General features: G+C 42.1%; 1 protein-coding gene across 6 annotated transcripts in view; it reads right to left on the reverse strand.

The window, feature by feature from the left end:
- ABCB11 (ATP binding cassette subfamily B member 11) overlaps positions 1 to 14,680 on the reverse strand; it is an 81,086-nt gene that overhangs the window by 36,663 nt on the left and 29,743 nt on the right. For 2 of the 6 annotated variants that reach the window (XM_053409001.1, XM_053408961.1), the window contains exons 1-5: positions 11,387 to 11,482; positions 8,541 to 8,632; positions 7,342 to 7,363; positions 2,554 to 2,607; positions 775 to 817 (exon numbers count right to left, since the gene is read on the reverse strand). In XM_053409001.1, the coding sequence (XP_053264976.1) occupies positions 775 to 817; positions 2,554 to 2,607; positions 7,342 to 7,363; positions 8,541 to 8,616 (195 nt within the window). In that variant the 5' untranslated portion in view covers positions 8,617 to 8,632; positions 11,387 to 11,482. Of the gene's footprint in view, positions 1 to 774; positions 818 to 2,553; positions 2,608 to 7,341; positions 7,364 to 8,540; positions 8,636 to 11,386; positions 11,485 to 14,680 lie in introns of those variants that run through there. The other 4 variants (XM_053409011.1, XM_053408990.1, XM_053408980.1 and 1 more) reach the window with 4 other exon arrangements.

The raw sequence follows: 14,680 nt of genomic DNA on the forward strand, positions 1-14,680 counted from the left end.
ACAGTCCCTTGAGAACTGAAAATCTGTTGCAGAAGCTTGTAGGACCCTCTAGATAAGTGCGGAAGAAGGCACAAGGGTTGTGTATGGAAGAGAGATATCAGTGCAAATCACCTCCCTTCTTTTGCATTAATAGATGCTCTTCTGAGTCAAAAGCCACTCCATGAGTGGAACTATAGCACTGGATTTCACCCAGGTGGCGCTGTGGGTTAAACCACAGAGCCTAGGACTTGCCGATCAGAAGGTCAGCAGTTCGAATCCCTGTGACGGGGTGAGCTGCTGTTGCTCTGTCCCAGCTCCTGCCCACCTAGCAGTTTGAAAGCACGTCAAGTGCAAATAGATAAATAGATACTGCTCCGGCGGGAAGGTAAACGGTGTTTCTGTGCGCTGCTCTGGTTCACCAGAAGCGGCTTAGTCATGCTGGCCACAAGACCCAGAAGCTGTATGCCGGCTCCCTCGGCCAATAAAGCAAGTTGAGCGCCACAACCTCAGAGTCGGTCACGACTGGATCTAATAGTCAGGGGTCCCTTTACCTTTACCTTTAATGCTAAGCTCCACCATTCCTTCTTGGAGTAACAACACGCACCACCTTCACAGTGAACATCAGGCTCCCCATAACAGTTTTGGAAAAACAAAATACAAAGCTGTCTCCATTTGTACTTGAATCTCAAAAGGGTAGTTGCGATTATGACAACCCTATAAACTGGGAATCTGACCACCCTGATCTATAGAACCACAGCAGATATATGAAGTGGTGAAAAGCAACAATTTTATTACCAACTCAAAGAAGCCAACTCGAATTTCATTCTTCTCTGATGTCCTGTTTAAAAAAGAAAGAAAGCAAAATGTGTTGTATTATGAAAGTTGTATTCTTTCCCCCAGATATGCTAGGAATCAAATCCCTTTTGTTGGATTGCCTAGTGGAAGAACCTCTTCACAGTGCCAAAGAAGTCTATGTGTAAAGGCAGCTCCATCCAGCCAGTAGCAGCCTCTTCCCCCCACCATTGAATCAATCCAAGACAGTCAAGAATTCTCCAGTATTTTCACTCACACACTGTGCTCTTGAGAAGTCCAGTTTCATGGGATGTTCCCTAAGTGGTGTTTGACAGATGCTGGACTACAGGAGCATATCTCAAAAGCCCACCTCGTGTAATCGTTATTGGCTGGTGTTATAACTAAACATTTGCAAAAATAGCATATACCGTATTTTCCGCTCTATAACACGCACCCGACCATAACACGCACATAGTTTTTAGAGGAGGAAAATCCATAGGCATGCCACCTGTAGGCATTCCCTCCATAACACGCACAGACATTTCCCCTTACTTTTTAGGAGGAAAAAAGTGAGTGTTATGGTGCAAAAAATACGGTAAAAGTTTGCTGTAACGCCCTTTTCTGACTTCTGTGAAAGAATGTGCTTTCCTTGACAAATTAAAGGAGACTCTTGTTATTCTAGATCCAGCCACAACTGAAACCTATTTTAGGCCCCAAAAGAAGAAGAGTGAGCATAGTACAGAAGGCAAGGCGGTTCCTGGAACAATGAGGCAGAGATGGGAGAGGCTGGCAGCTTAATCTGAGGGATAAATTTGTGCTGCCTGAAGAGTTACAAGCTGTCATTGAACCACCCATATACTTGCACGGCATCAATACTTGCATTGAAAACACAAACACCCCCCCCCAATATATTCTGACAGAATTTACCACACATTATGCACCAATCTGTATTGCCCTGCCCAATGATGAAGTGAATTTTCTGCACTTGAGCAGAAATATTACACAGAAGCAGGGCTCCGAGCCCCCCCGCCAGAATTCAGTTCCGGCCCCTCTCAGGTGGGCGCCATTGCCATTATAAGAGAACAAGGGAGGTGTTCATAGTGAGTTCCAGCACCTCTTTTTTTCTAGAAAAATACCACTTGGTAGAAGGGAAGTGGGAAAGAATCTTATTGCCACCATCCATATGGATGATACAGATGATTAAAGTATTAAGTATTAAGTTGTTGTTGGTTACACACACACATCATGGTAAATGATTACCTGTCTTACACAGTGGCATGAAGTGGGTCTTGTGAGGTAGAAAGTGAGGTATGTGAGTGCATGGTGGGGTCTTTGTAAAGAAGTAAAGAGTTTCTAGAAATGGGTTCATGCTGGGTTATTACATTTCGGGACTGACGTGTTGCATTTCCTTATTACACAAGAGCCCCACAAGATCAGAGCAAAGGCCAGATCTAGTCCAGCACCCAGTTTCCAACAGATACATTTGGGGAGCCCACAAACAGGACACAAGGGGGCAATAACACTCTCTCACACACAGTTCCTCCACATCATGATCCTGGCCACAGTTTACAACCATTATGGCTAGTAGCCAGTTACTAGCCCTAGCCTCCACGAATTATCTGTCTAATCTCATTTGAAAACTGTCTGAAGGATGGCTGTCAGCACATCTTGTCCCAGAGATTTTACCTCCTTCACCACCCTCTGTCACTCCTGCAAAGTTTAGCAGAATGAATGAATGGGCCCGGCAATTATCCTGCTAGAAGAGTAACCAGCTTAACTTACTTGTTCCCTTTTGTATTGTTCTTTGAAGAAGTTTCCTTTTTATTATGGAAATACCTGTGAAAGGCAAGGCAATATCCATGTGAGTACTCTTAAGGGGCCTATTCCCATGCACTTCCATTCAAATTTATTTTATCCATCAAAATGTATGTTATCATCTTGGGACATTGTTATGGCTTCAGTTGCAACAGGATCGTCATTTTGAAAAGAGGCATTTGAAATACAAGGAACTGGACCTTATTTTTAACAGACTTGAAACCTGCCCCCTTAAAAAGTAGATTACAACAAAGGTTCTAAAAAGCTCTATTCCTTCAACAGGTCTGATTTTTGTGCCCTTCTGATACCATTAGTCCCCAGGACAACCCATCCCCATTGCTGTTCTCTTCACATTTCTGCACCAATTTATGACTGTAAAAAATAATTCTCATGAAAATGCACCTGCATTTTAGTGCAAATTTCTCCTAATGAACACATTTTTGTATGCAGTTTTGACTTAAATACATATTTTCCCAAGCATTTCCCCCTTATATAATGCATTTTTGCATGCTATTTTCTCTAATATTCATTCATTTTTATGACATTTCCCCCTAATTCATGCATTTTTGTACACTGAATAGAAAAATTCGAGAAAGGTCAAATTTCAAGTATAGCTGCATTCAGTTCATGCATTTGTTGGGGAAGAGTGAATTGGAATGTATCTCATTAAAATGCAAACAAAATCAAATTTCTCTTCCATTCCTACAAGGAAGGCAGCGCTAGCGGAACTCTTAAAGGAAAGGAATAAGAATTCTTTAATGCACCATTAATTTTAAGGTTGGGACTGTCTGGCTGCCTTCATGGTTCTCAGTGCAATACTGAGGTTCAGAGGATCTTCAAAGGTACATGATGTGAGAGTGTTTGAGGCAGTTCTGGTTATAGGATCATAAGCTGCGTCTTATCCTATATATCTTAATATTCCACCTCATTGCTTCATCTGGCTGCACTCCCACAGGAAAAATTTCGCATAGCACTATTGAGGCATCTGATCAAGGCCTGTATTTTAAAATGAGCTTAAAGATATATTTGCAAATGTTTGTATGTTTCATGCCAGGCAGAAAAGCAGCTGGCTAAGTACTTTGGCAGTTGTTTATCCTCCTGAACAGGGCCCCCCTGATTTATAGCAGTAGCAGGAGACAAATTTCTCAAAGTTGTAAAAGGGAATTACAGGCTGGGAACAAAGGTTATACTGACCCTACATATTATAGAATACAATCAAGCTGCAAAAACACTAATTAAGAGTTGGTAAATAGTAAGATTTATTGTTTAACAGAAAATAATACCATGTGCCTCCCATCAGACTCTAGCCATATTTTCCTAAGGTTAAAGGGCAAGAGCTAATGGGAAAAGCAGCTGGCTGGGAAAGGAGGTTGTAAACTGAAGAGGCTTCTTTTGAAGCTGTTTTTACTGAGTCCCTTTTTACTTTGCAAAGGCCTTTTCTTCTAAAAAGCTATCTATGTTATGTATGAGATTTATTGGCTTAATGTAATTATGCAAAGGATTTAGAAAGTAAGAACTGTTAGATTCTTATGTTAGATTCTTATTTCATTGATGGTGTGTGAGAATGTGAACCCAAGATCTCTGTTTAGATAGAATTTAATACCATGAGCCATTTGTTTTAGCCATTTGTTTTGGAATGCAGGGGCAACAGGGGCAAAAGGTGATCTGGTAATTAAGGTGCCTTGTCGAGGCAAATGTAAGATATATGACTACTTGTCTGCCATTTATGGATAGAAGGAAATATAGCTCTTTATCTCCCATAAAAGGTAATAGGAAATGGGTGTATCTTTTATGATTGGTTCTAGCAAACAGCCAATAGGAATTTCAACCAGGCTGATTGGACAGAGGCAGCCAAAGGAGGAGCAAGGGGGCTGGGCTGAGGAAATATAAGTGCTGGCCATCAGGGCTGGAGGCAGGCAGAGCTTTTGGTAACCATATACCACTGTGTCTCTCATTTATTTGTCTGACAAATAAATTATTATTTTAATTTCTCTATTGCTGCATTGAATATTTCATTCCAGCTAAGCGTTAACCACGAGTAGGGTGCTACACTATAACAATGAGAGAAGAATATAACAGGGGATGGCACCCTTCCCAGACCCTGCTAATCCCATAATTGGTTCACTATAGTATAAAGAGCATTAACTATCCTGTTCCCCAGCCTGGAACAATACTGAAAAATCAGTATTGTTCAGAAGGGAGAGAGAGTTTGAATTACTCTTTAGAGGCCTAGGCTCCTCTTGTACTCCCTGAGTGGCCTCAGTCAAGTCCTCACAGTCTTAGCTGCCATCAAGAATTACACATGAATAATGCCTACAGGTATCTGTGCTTTTCCTAGGAAAAAGCAGCTTTGGGGAAAGGCAGTGTTGAGTGGGGGGAAATGAAGAAGGGTGCTTTATGGTTAACACCTTTCCTTCCTGCTGCCTTTCTACCCAAAATCATTACAGCAGAGGTTTTCAACCTTTTTGAGTCCACGGTTCCCTTGACCAACTACATTCTTTCTACAGCACCCCTGTGGGTCTCAGGAGCCCAGTTATGTCACCCCTTGCCCACAGAGCTGGCAGCCTCTCACCCTTTTTGAACACCCTCCCTTGTGGAGTGCTCCCTCAGCCTCTTTCCCTCTCCCCTCTCTTTGGGAGTCCTCTGGGCAGTCACGGCTGCCGCCCCTAGTCTCTGAGCTGCAGCCCCTGCCCCAAAAAGAGATGCTTCATCACACTGCCCCACAGGGACCTGGGACTTGTCTGTGCATTCCCAACAGCAAAGGCTGGTGGACTGGTTGGCTGGGATCCCTCACCCACTTGCTTGCTTACTCGAAGGCCACCTCAGCTCCTGGCAACCAGCACCCCCTGGCCAGCCCCAGTGGCACCATTTGCCTGCAGAGCTTGTAGCCAGGGCTGCTGCAACAAACAGTCGTACAAGCCTTTGGGAGGCAGAGATGCGAGAGGGCATCAGAGGAGGGAAGGAAGGAAGGAAAGAGGGACAGAGGCCAGTGTTGCCCGCGGCACCCCTGACCATCATTCAAGGTACCCCAGGCTGCCACGGCCCATTTGTTGAAAACCACTGCATTACAGAGGCACAGGCAAAAAAACCAAACAAAAAAACCAAACCCCACACCACCACCTTGTGGAGTTCCTCAGAAGGGTATTAATGTCCCTCATTATACAAATCAGTTAATGGGGCCAGCACTTTCCTGAATGATAGCTGTCCTATCTTTACTGGTCTCTCATTGGAATGCTCATCTTTGCCCTCATCTGCACAAACCATAGTTTAGTGTAAGCCAAACCATAGTTTAGTGTAAGTGACCAGAATGGTGGGCAGAGAAGGCATGCAATTTATTTTTCAGCCCTATCTGCATGGGCCATATCAGGGAGAAGTGCCATCCAATTCAGCGTAAATTAACCTTTTGTATACAAAGTTCACGTGTACTAACATGAATTTTGAGTTTTGAAGGGCATGGATCATATTGCTAAAATGGTTAGGTTAGGTTACATTATACTTCTGGTAAAAATGGTCAGATCCCAGTCCTTCCAGAATCCAGAATCATAGCTGTCAATGTTTCCCTTTTTTTAAAGGGAAATTCCCTTATTCCGAATAGGATTCCTCGCAAGAAAAGGGAAAAGTTGACAGCTATGTCCAGAATGCATCTCCACGCTACTCTGAGTTTCACCTCACCAGAAGGCTTAATTTGAAACTTAAATCCCATTCATGTGTGTACCTGGCACCAAACTTTGTGACAACCAGTTTCAGTGCGGTTCTGAGCTGTGAAAACATATTTAAGGGCTTGGTGTTTTCTCTATTTCCGCATATCTGGAGCCCAGCTCCTCAGAAATTTGCTTAAGGCTATATTCTCTCCATCAACTGTATAGTGATATAGCAGGCAAGTTTCTATTTTAAGACATATTAGTTTTGCTTTCACCAAATTATAGCCTAGTACAAATCTCTTCGAATTTAATTCTGGGGTTTTTTGTTTTATTTTTTGTAAGAGGGTTTTCCAGCAAGAATATTGTATTCTGTTCTAGAATATTCTGTTGTGGCATAGACCACAGCCATGAACCCACACAAAAGTGATTGATTGGCTGTCAGTCAATGTCATATCTAAGGAAAGCAGCCAGAGTGGAAAATATTTGCACATGGAATTGTTAATCGTTACATCATGCCATGAAACCTGTGAATAGATCCAACCTGCATTGTAAGAGGAATTGATTGAAATAGTAGCATTTTCCTTCTTCTGGTATTCTGTTATTGCACATTGTGTTCTGAATTTTTGCTTAACTCATACCAGTTGCATAATATTAGAGATTAGAAAATTGAAGTGGCTGCATTTCCTATGTTGCAAACACACCAATGAATTATGAAAACTGCTTTCTAGGCATCAAATAAATGAATAGTGTGGATCTTTATATAGCCAAAACTGCACCATCCACTCGCAACGGGGGAAGTATCAGCAGGCTCAAGAGAGAGAGAGACGCCCCCCCCCACGAAGTACCAAAGAGGTGCAAAAAATATTTTTTTGGGGGGGGAGTTCAATGAAGGGGGCAAAACCAGCAAAACAGACAAATGAGGTCTGAGCATGCTCAGTGGTCACAGAATGCTCCTTGACAGTGAAGGAAGGGGAGGGTGTAAAATCAGGGGAGGGGAAATGGAATGAGGCATGGCTGACTAAAATCCGGAACAGAAGGACTCGCTACACTGCAACATTTTGTTGCATGTCCTACTTGTGTAACCAAATACTTTGAAAATATCTGCATTACTTACTCTGGTTTGCAGATGCCGTTATCTGGTGGGGAAAACAAATACATCCTATAGTTAGCATTCTTTGAAAATTAATCCATACTCCTAGACACACATACAAGGCCATTTTAATTATGTACAGGCAGTGTTTGATTAAAGAGAACTCAAAGAGTTCATACAAAAATCCCAAATGGACCAAATTGGAATGATTCATGCTGGAGATCTGATTCTACAAACCAGTTCCCAAAACAGGTTCAGGAAATGGAAAGAGACATAACTTAGTGGTGGAGCCAATGTTTTGCATGCAGAAGACCCCACAGAATTGCCATTGCTAACCAAAGACTGACTATGTTCAGGCACAGGAGTGCTTGTATGTCAAGGTCAGAACAAGGCTCTGTTTTTGGTTTTTTAAGATGCTTCTATTATTACAAAACGCTGGGAAAATTCCCACTATATTAAAATGGCTGCTGTGTTTTATTATTTATGTGTACTTATCCAGGCTCCTATTCCACTTTGGAATAAGTTAAAAAGTAACTCTGAAACAACATAAAATAATAAGCATGATATTACCGGGGGGGGGGGGGGAATCAATCTAATGCAGAAAATACCACATCAAGATGGGGCAGCTGGTTGCTCTGTTTCAAAACTCTGAGACCTAATCCCATTCCACATGCCCAGTCCTATTCTCCAAGAATCCACACTTCCTTTCATTATAATTGTACCTCCACGTTTCAACTGGTTTGGTTTTCAAGGTAAAAGATCAAGCAGAAGGGCATTCTTGTCAAGTGAACACCAATGTTTCAGCCCTGCTCTCTCACCTCTCCCTCTTGCCTGCTCATCGCCTCTGCTGCTACCTCTTCCTCCTTCTCCAGCTAAGAAAGGTAACACTCTGCATCCAAGATCTTGAGATGCTCAAAAAGAGAATTCCAGTCTTGGGACCAAGCACAACCCCTGCAAACTGGTCTATTGCACACTGGAACTTGGGGAAGAGGATGATTCTCTTGAGCTGCATATCCTCCTTCCACATCTTGCCAGATAATTTGTTAAATTTTCCAACCAGAGGAAGAGGAGGAGTTAGCAATAGTGAGTGGGCAAGCAAATACTTTCTCCCCATCCCCAAAAAAACCCCCATGAGCTTGGGATGATATGAGCAAATGGGTCTTGAAGAGATTTACTGACATGTGCCTAAAGTCAAGAGGTATATAAAATGGAAAACATCATACGTGATTCTTCCGGCTCAAAGCCATAGTTGTCTTCTCCGATTTTCTTAATACTGCGCAAAGTAACTGGCTCAGGCATGATCTTCCTCTTTATGCTGCTAAATAATGATGATGATAATGATAATAATGTACCCCAACTTTGCAAACCAAACGACAATTTTCTAAAGCTCTCTTTTGTACTTGTATGATTTCACTGAGTAAAATGAAATGAAATTCTTATAAGTCAGTAGGTCCATGGTTCAGCTCCACTTTACTTACTTACTTATTTACTTACCTACTTACTTAAAATAACTCTGAGCTTCAGCTTGACAACTTCCAATATGAGTTACAATTAGTATTTTTTAAAAAAAGAAAAGAAAACCGCAGCAAAAACAAAATACAGTACAGTTGAAAGAACTGATTTAAACCCTAGCCAGCCAGTTTTTATCTCCAAGTACATTAAATCGCAGGTGCATTAGATGATTCTAGAGCTTGCTGTCTTGTTTTGAGTTACAAGGAATTAACAGCTAGGGGACAGCATCATAAGGCTATCAGGATCAGTCTGGTAGTTTACAGTCATACCTCGGGATGAATACGCTTCGGGTTAAGCATTTTCGGGTTGCGCTCCTCGGCGACCCGGAAGTAACGGAGTGCGTTACTTCTGCGTTTCGCCACGTGCGCATGCGCAGACCGTCAAAATTATGTCATGCGCATGCCCAGAAGTGCTGAAACGTGACCCGCGCACGTGCAGACATGTGGACACGGGTTACGTTCACTTCGGGATGCGAACGGGGCTCTGGAACGGATCCCGTTCGCATCCCGAGTTACCACTGTACAGTGTTAGACACCTCTATTCCTCCCCCCCCCCACATAACTAAAAGGTGGCAGTGGTCTAAATATTTTGATGGGGCCCTGGGGTAGCTGTTGCTGAAAAATAAAGTGAAGGCCTTCCTTTGCACCCTTACCTAAGCCTCAGAATATTCCACCCCTCATGCAGAATAGTCTGAATATAAGGCCAACCCTATCATGTGACAGAGGGAGGCAGCTGCCTCGGGCAACAGATTTTGGGTGTCATGAAAAGCAGCAAATTTTTACCCATTTAATTAATTATTGCTGCATTTTTATTTATATTTTTACCACCTGGTAGCGGCATTTATGTAATTGTGAAGAGATAACTCAATGGAGGTCAAGGGGGAGTATTTTGCTGCTCTGCCTCAGGTAGCAAAATTGCCTTGGACCAGCCCTGCCCGAATAACTGCCATTGTAGAAAATTGTATCTATTGGGTGTTCTTGATAGTCAAATTCCTCTTCAGTTTATTATTAGCTTCCACCTTAGGAACCCTCTTTGACTGAGATTGCAGGGCAGGAAAGTAAAGCATAAATGTAATATTTACTCCCTCTGCTCAGTTCTTCCCTCATCAAGGCCTTCTGCAGGCGGCTTAGTGCAACAGTTATTATCATTGTTCTTTATTAAATTTATTAGGGTTTTTTTTTGCCATGGCAAAGCAAAGCAACTTACAGTATTTTTAAAATTTTAAACACACACACATTAAAGTTACCATTAAAAAAACCTAAAAGACCATTCTATTTTTTTATTAAAAAAACTAGATTAAAACATCCCACTCATACAAAAAAGGCCATAGATAATTAAAAACCAAAGGCCTGATGTCTAAAGATACAGTGGTACCTCAGGTTAAGTATTTAATTTGTTCCGGAGGTCCGTACTTAACCTGAAACTGTTCTTAACCTGAAGCACCACTTTAGCTAATGGGGCCTCCCGCTGCCACCGCGCCACCGGTGCACGATTTCTGTTCTCATCCTGAAGCAAAGTTCTTAACCTGAGGTATTGTTTCTGGGTTAGCAGAGTCTGTAACCTGAAGCATATGTAACTGAAGCGTATGTAACCTGAGGTACCACTGTATGTAACAGCAGTTTCACCAGCTTGCAGATCTGCCTGTAGCTACCCTGACCTAAGACATTTCCTGTGCCTTTAAGGTTTAAATTCTATGCACTCTTACATGGGAGAAGTAAGTGGGTAAGTAGAAGGAAGAATCGCAGCAGAAGTCACTTAGCCCACTTCAGTCCTGAAGTGATGGGCGAAAACATACTTAAGTATTGCACAGAAGGGTAAATTCAATTGAGGGTACAGCAGCCACCCCAGGATTCATAATCAGCATAAAAACAGAGACCTGACTTGTCCCCCTCCCCAACCACCCCCCCCATTAACAAATGGTCTTTGCTCTTCTATAGGAATTTTGAGTTGTGTTAGCGAAGAACAGCAGCAACATCATCATCACCATTGTAATAAAATAACAGTTTAAGACAATGACTTTAAGTAGGCTTTTAAAGAACACTCATGCTTACAAGAATAAATATTTGTTCCCAGTAGGAAAAAGAGTAGCTGCAGCGTATTATATCAGAAAGCTGTTGCAAGAAGGAAGAGATATCAACATATTCCAGTTCTGCTGTTCCAATCCAATTTAGATTCCTCCTTCCCAACACACATCTCTGCTTTTAAATAAAACTTAAAATATCAAGACATGCAGTCATGGATCTCCTATATCCGTTTGGCCATAAAATACTCTGAAAACTTCTTCAGTTAATATAGCAAATTCATCTTGTGCCCAGGAGTATTTGAAATAGTTATTTCAAATTATTACTTATTCTATAACCTAGTAAAACAAGAGTTTCAGAAAAAAGCAGCTTAGCTTAACACTTTTCACAGAATGTTCCTTTATTTCCTTAATTACTGTTAAGACCATTACAATCTAGTCACAGTATATTTTGTAATTTATTTAAGTTGCTGAGGTGCATGTTCTTATTGTTTTATCCAAAGCTAACATTGTAATAATACATATATTTTTCCTCACCAGTTGAAGTAAAAAGAGGAAGAAACAGAGAAACAAGCTCCAAGGATCCTATGGAGTGAAATTAGTCAATAGTTTGTACATCCATTTTCAACACCCATCAGCTTTCAATGTAGTAACCCATTTATCAAGAGTTAAGCCTCTAAGTAGTCAGAGACTATTTACACAAAGGTCAGTAACCGAGTGGTCCTCAGAGTTCATTGACATTCAGTGTAGAATTTTAACTTGAGTAAAATTATCATACAGCTGAACAGCAAAATGAGAAAATAGAAATCTTTGAAAAACTACACAGAAAACAAAAACAAATGTCTTATGCAGTCTCAGAAAGGCAACATTATAATAATTCTTGATTAAAGGTCAACAATGAAGTCTTATGTATGTGGAATGGGTACAAAAATCACTTTGAAAGTCCATCTCTAAATCTGAAGCTAAAAATCTTTGTTCCTTTTCCAAAATTTGCACAACATTCATTCTTTATCTTTCTCAGCTGGAGGCTAAGCAGCTAACTAGCCAGAAAAGCTTCACAAAGTTCCCCTCTGATTCAACCTTGGCTAGAAGCATTTTTGAAAGCTTTCTAGAGAAGTCATTTATGGGTTCACCACCCACAGCAACATTTGACGGCAGCAGTAAAAGGTCTTCTTTGGCGTAAATAGCAGAAACCCCTTCTGGAGCTCATGGAGCCCCAATGGAGACATTACCAATTAGGAGCCAACAACAAAAGCTCTGAGCTATATGTTTATCATCAGTGTGTTGCCAATACACAGGTGACCCTTCATGTGGTCGCTGAACATTGGTGTGTGATGCAACTGGACCCTGATAACAGCCGGTGCAACCACAGTTTAAGCATCTTAATTCACCTGTCATCTTTCTAATCTTTTTTATTAAATTCACAGCTTCTCTGCAATTTTAATTACTGGCATTCAGAATCAAAGAGTCAGGTGTATAGCTGATCATGTTGGGATCCACCTTTCACACTTCAGTTATACACAAGATGAGCAAGTCTTAGAATTTATTCTAATGGGTCCTAAAGTTGCCCCTCTTTGGGGACATACGTAGTCTATGGTATCTCATGTGTGTTTTGGGAGGGTACTCACCTTGTGAGGCAAACTTGCAGTGGGTCTGCCCTAATGCCAGGGAGCAACAGGACTCAGGGAAACTCCAGCATTGGTATTTATTTGTGACAGGGTGAGCTCCTGTTGCTCGGACCCAGCTCCTGCCAACCTAGCAGTTCGAAAGCACGCCAAAAAGTGCAAGTAGATAAATAGGTACCACTCTGGCGGGAAGGTAAATGGTGTTTCCATGCGCTGCTCTGGTTTCTCCAGAAGTGGCTTAGTCATGCTGGCCACATGACCTGGAAAAACTGTCTGCGGACAAATCCCGGCTCCCTTGGCCTGTAAAGCGAGATGAGTGAACAACCCCAGAGTCGTTCGCGACTGGACTTAACTGTTAGTGGTCCTTTTTACAAATGAGCTTGGACTTGCTTCACAATAAAGGCAGTGCTATGTGTGTGGTGGTACTCATTGGTACAGAGTACCATCACTTTTCTTTCCCTTTTGGCTACCCATGGCAGCCATTTTCTGCTGGCGCACATGGTGCTTCCATCAACAGATGAATATCAGCACCTCATTTTTTAGAAAAGCAAGCAAGCAAACAAACAAAACTAAGTAAAATTAAGGTTCCAACTAGTTCCTGTCACCAAACTGTCGAGGGAACCACACCTACTCAGGGCGGGCATTTCTATTAAAAACCAGCCATCTTATATCACCCAATTATCACTACCGCCAACTAGTGGCTCTAGCGGCAACTGCACTACAGTGGTACCTCGGGTTACATATGCTTCAGGTTACAGACGCTTCAGGTTACAAACCCTACTAACCCAGAAATATTACCTCGGGTTAAGAACTTTGACTCAGGATGAGAACAGAAATCGTGCTTCGGCGGCGCAGCAGCAGGAGGCCCCATTAGCTAAAGTGGTGCTTCAGGTTAAGAACAGTTTCAGGTTAAGAACGGACCTCCAGAACGAATTAAGTACTTAACCCGAGGTACCACTGTACCATATCCCATCACATTACACAACTCAGAAATGTTGCAAGGCTGTGAGATCTAGAGCAAAAGTCGTGGTTGCACTGCTTCCCACAGTTTTATGACATTTGAAAAAGGAAATATGACACACGCAGGAGGCACAGCCTTCCAACAACCAATTAATTCTTAGGAAATGACCTTGTGTAGCGATGGGCTGACAACAGCCTGCTCACTTCAGAAATGACAGTCCTCATCAACAAATATTTGTGTGTGCAGAGAAGAATCATAGCTACATTACCATATTTTGTACTGCATTCCTTCACTTTCTTCCGCCCTCCTTTTTCACTTTATTTTATACCACTGCAAAACTTTGAAATATCAATATAGTTGTAACTTGGATCCCAAACGCCTTGGTACTCGGACGTTTTGGTTCCCGAATGCCTGGAAGTGAGTGTTCCAGTTTGAGAACGCTCTTTGGAACCCGGATGTCAGATGGGCCTTCCGCGGCTTCTGATTGGCTGCAGGAACTTCCTGCAGCCAATCAGAAGTCATGCTTTGGTTTCCAAACATTTTGGAAGTTGAATGGACTGCCAGAACAGGTACTTCCGAGGTACATCTGTACTAATGATATCGTGGAGTTGGCAAACGTTATACTCTGATACGGCAGTGGTGTCTTGGTGGGAAGTGCTGTAGTTCACTGGTAGAGCATCTACTTTGAAAGTCCCAGGTTCAAACCTTGGCATCTCTAGGGAATGTCTCATCTGGAACCTTGGAGAACTGCTGCCAGTCAGTGAAAACAATATGGAGCTTATACTGGTCTGACTCAGTATAAGGCACCACCCTATATTCTTGTGGTAAATATGGGGGGGGGGGAATGAACACCATGTTGGAAAGTATTTGTTCGAAAGGGAGTGGTATTAAAATGAGAGAACAATCACTCTCAGGGTGTACACTGGCTGCCAGTCTCCTCGCTTACTGCATCAGGTGAAGATTACTTCATTTGATCAGTATTTCTCCCCTACTCTGCAAGTTAAATATAGAATCACGATTGATCACACATTTACCTCATGTTCACCAAAGGGAAATAGCTTTCCTGTGTAATAATGACTGACCCAAAGAAGTGTCTTTTCTTCCTAGCTCCCGTGGCAAGAACTCCTATGCCTTTAAAAGCCAAAAGGCAGCTAGAAATTCAGTAGGTGAGGTTTTTCCAAGAAGGGGAAGATTAAGTGAATTGGGTGGGGGTGGGGAACCCTCTTTCTGCCTTTCCTGCAGGGC

The sequence above is a fragment of the Podarcis raffonei genome, chromosome 1 (genome assembly GCF_027172205.1).
Source record: "Podarcis raffonei isolate rPodRaf1 chromosome 1, rPodRaf1.pri, whole genome shotgun sequence".
Classification (NCBI taxonomy): Eukaryota; Metazoa; Chordata; class Lepidosauria; order Squamata; family Lacertidae; genus Podarcis; species Podarcis raffonei.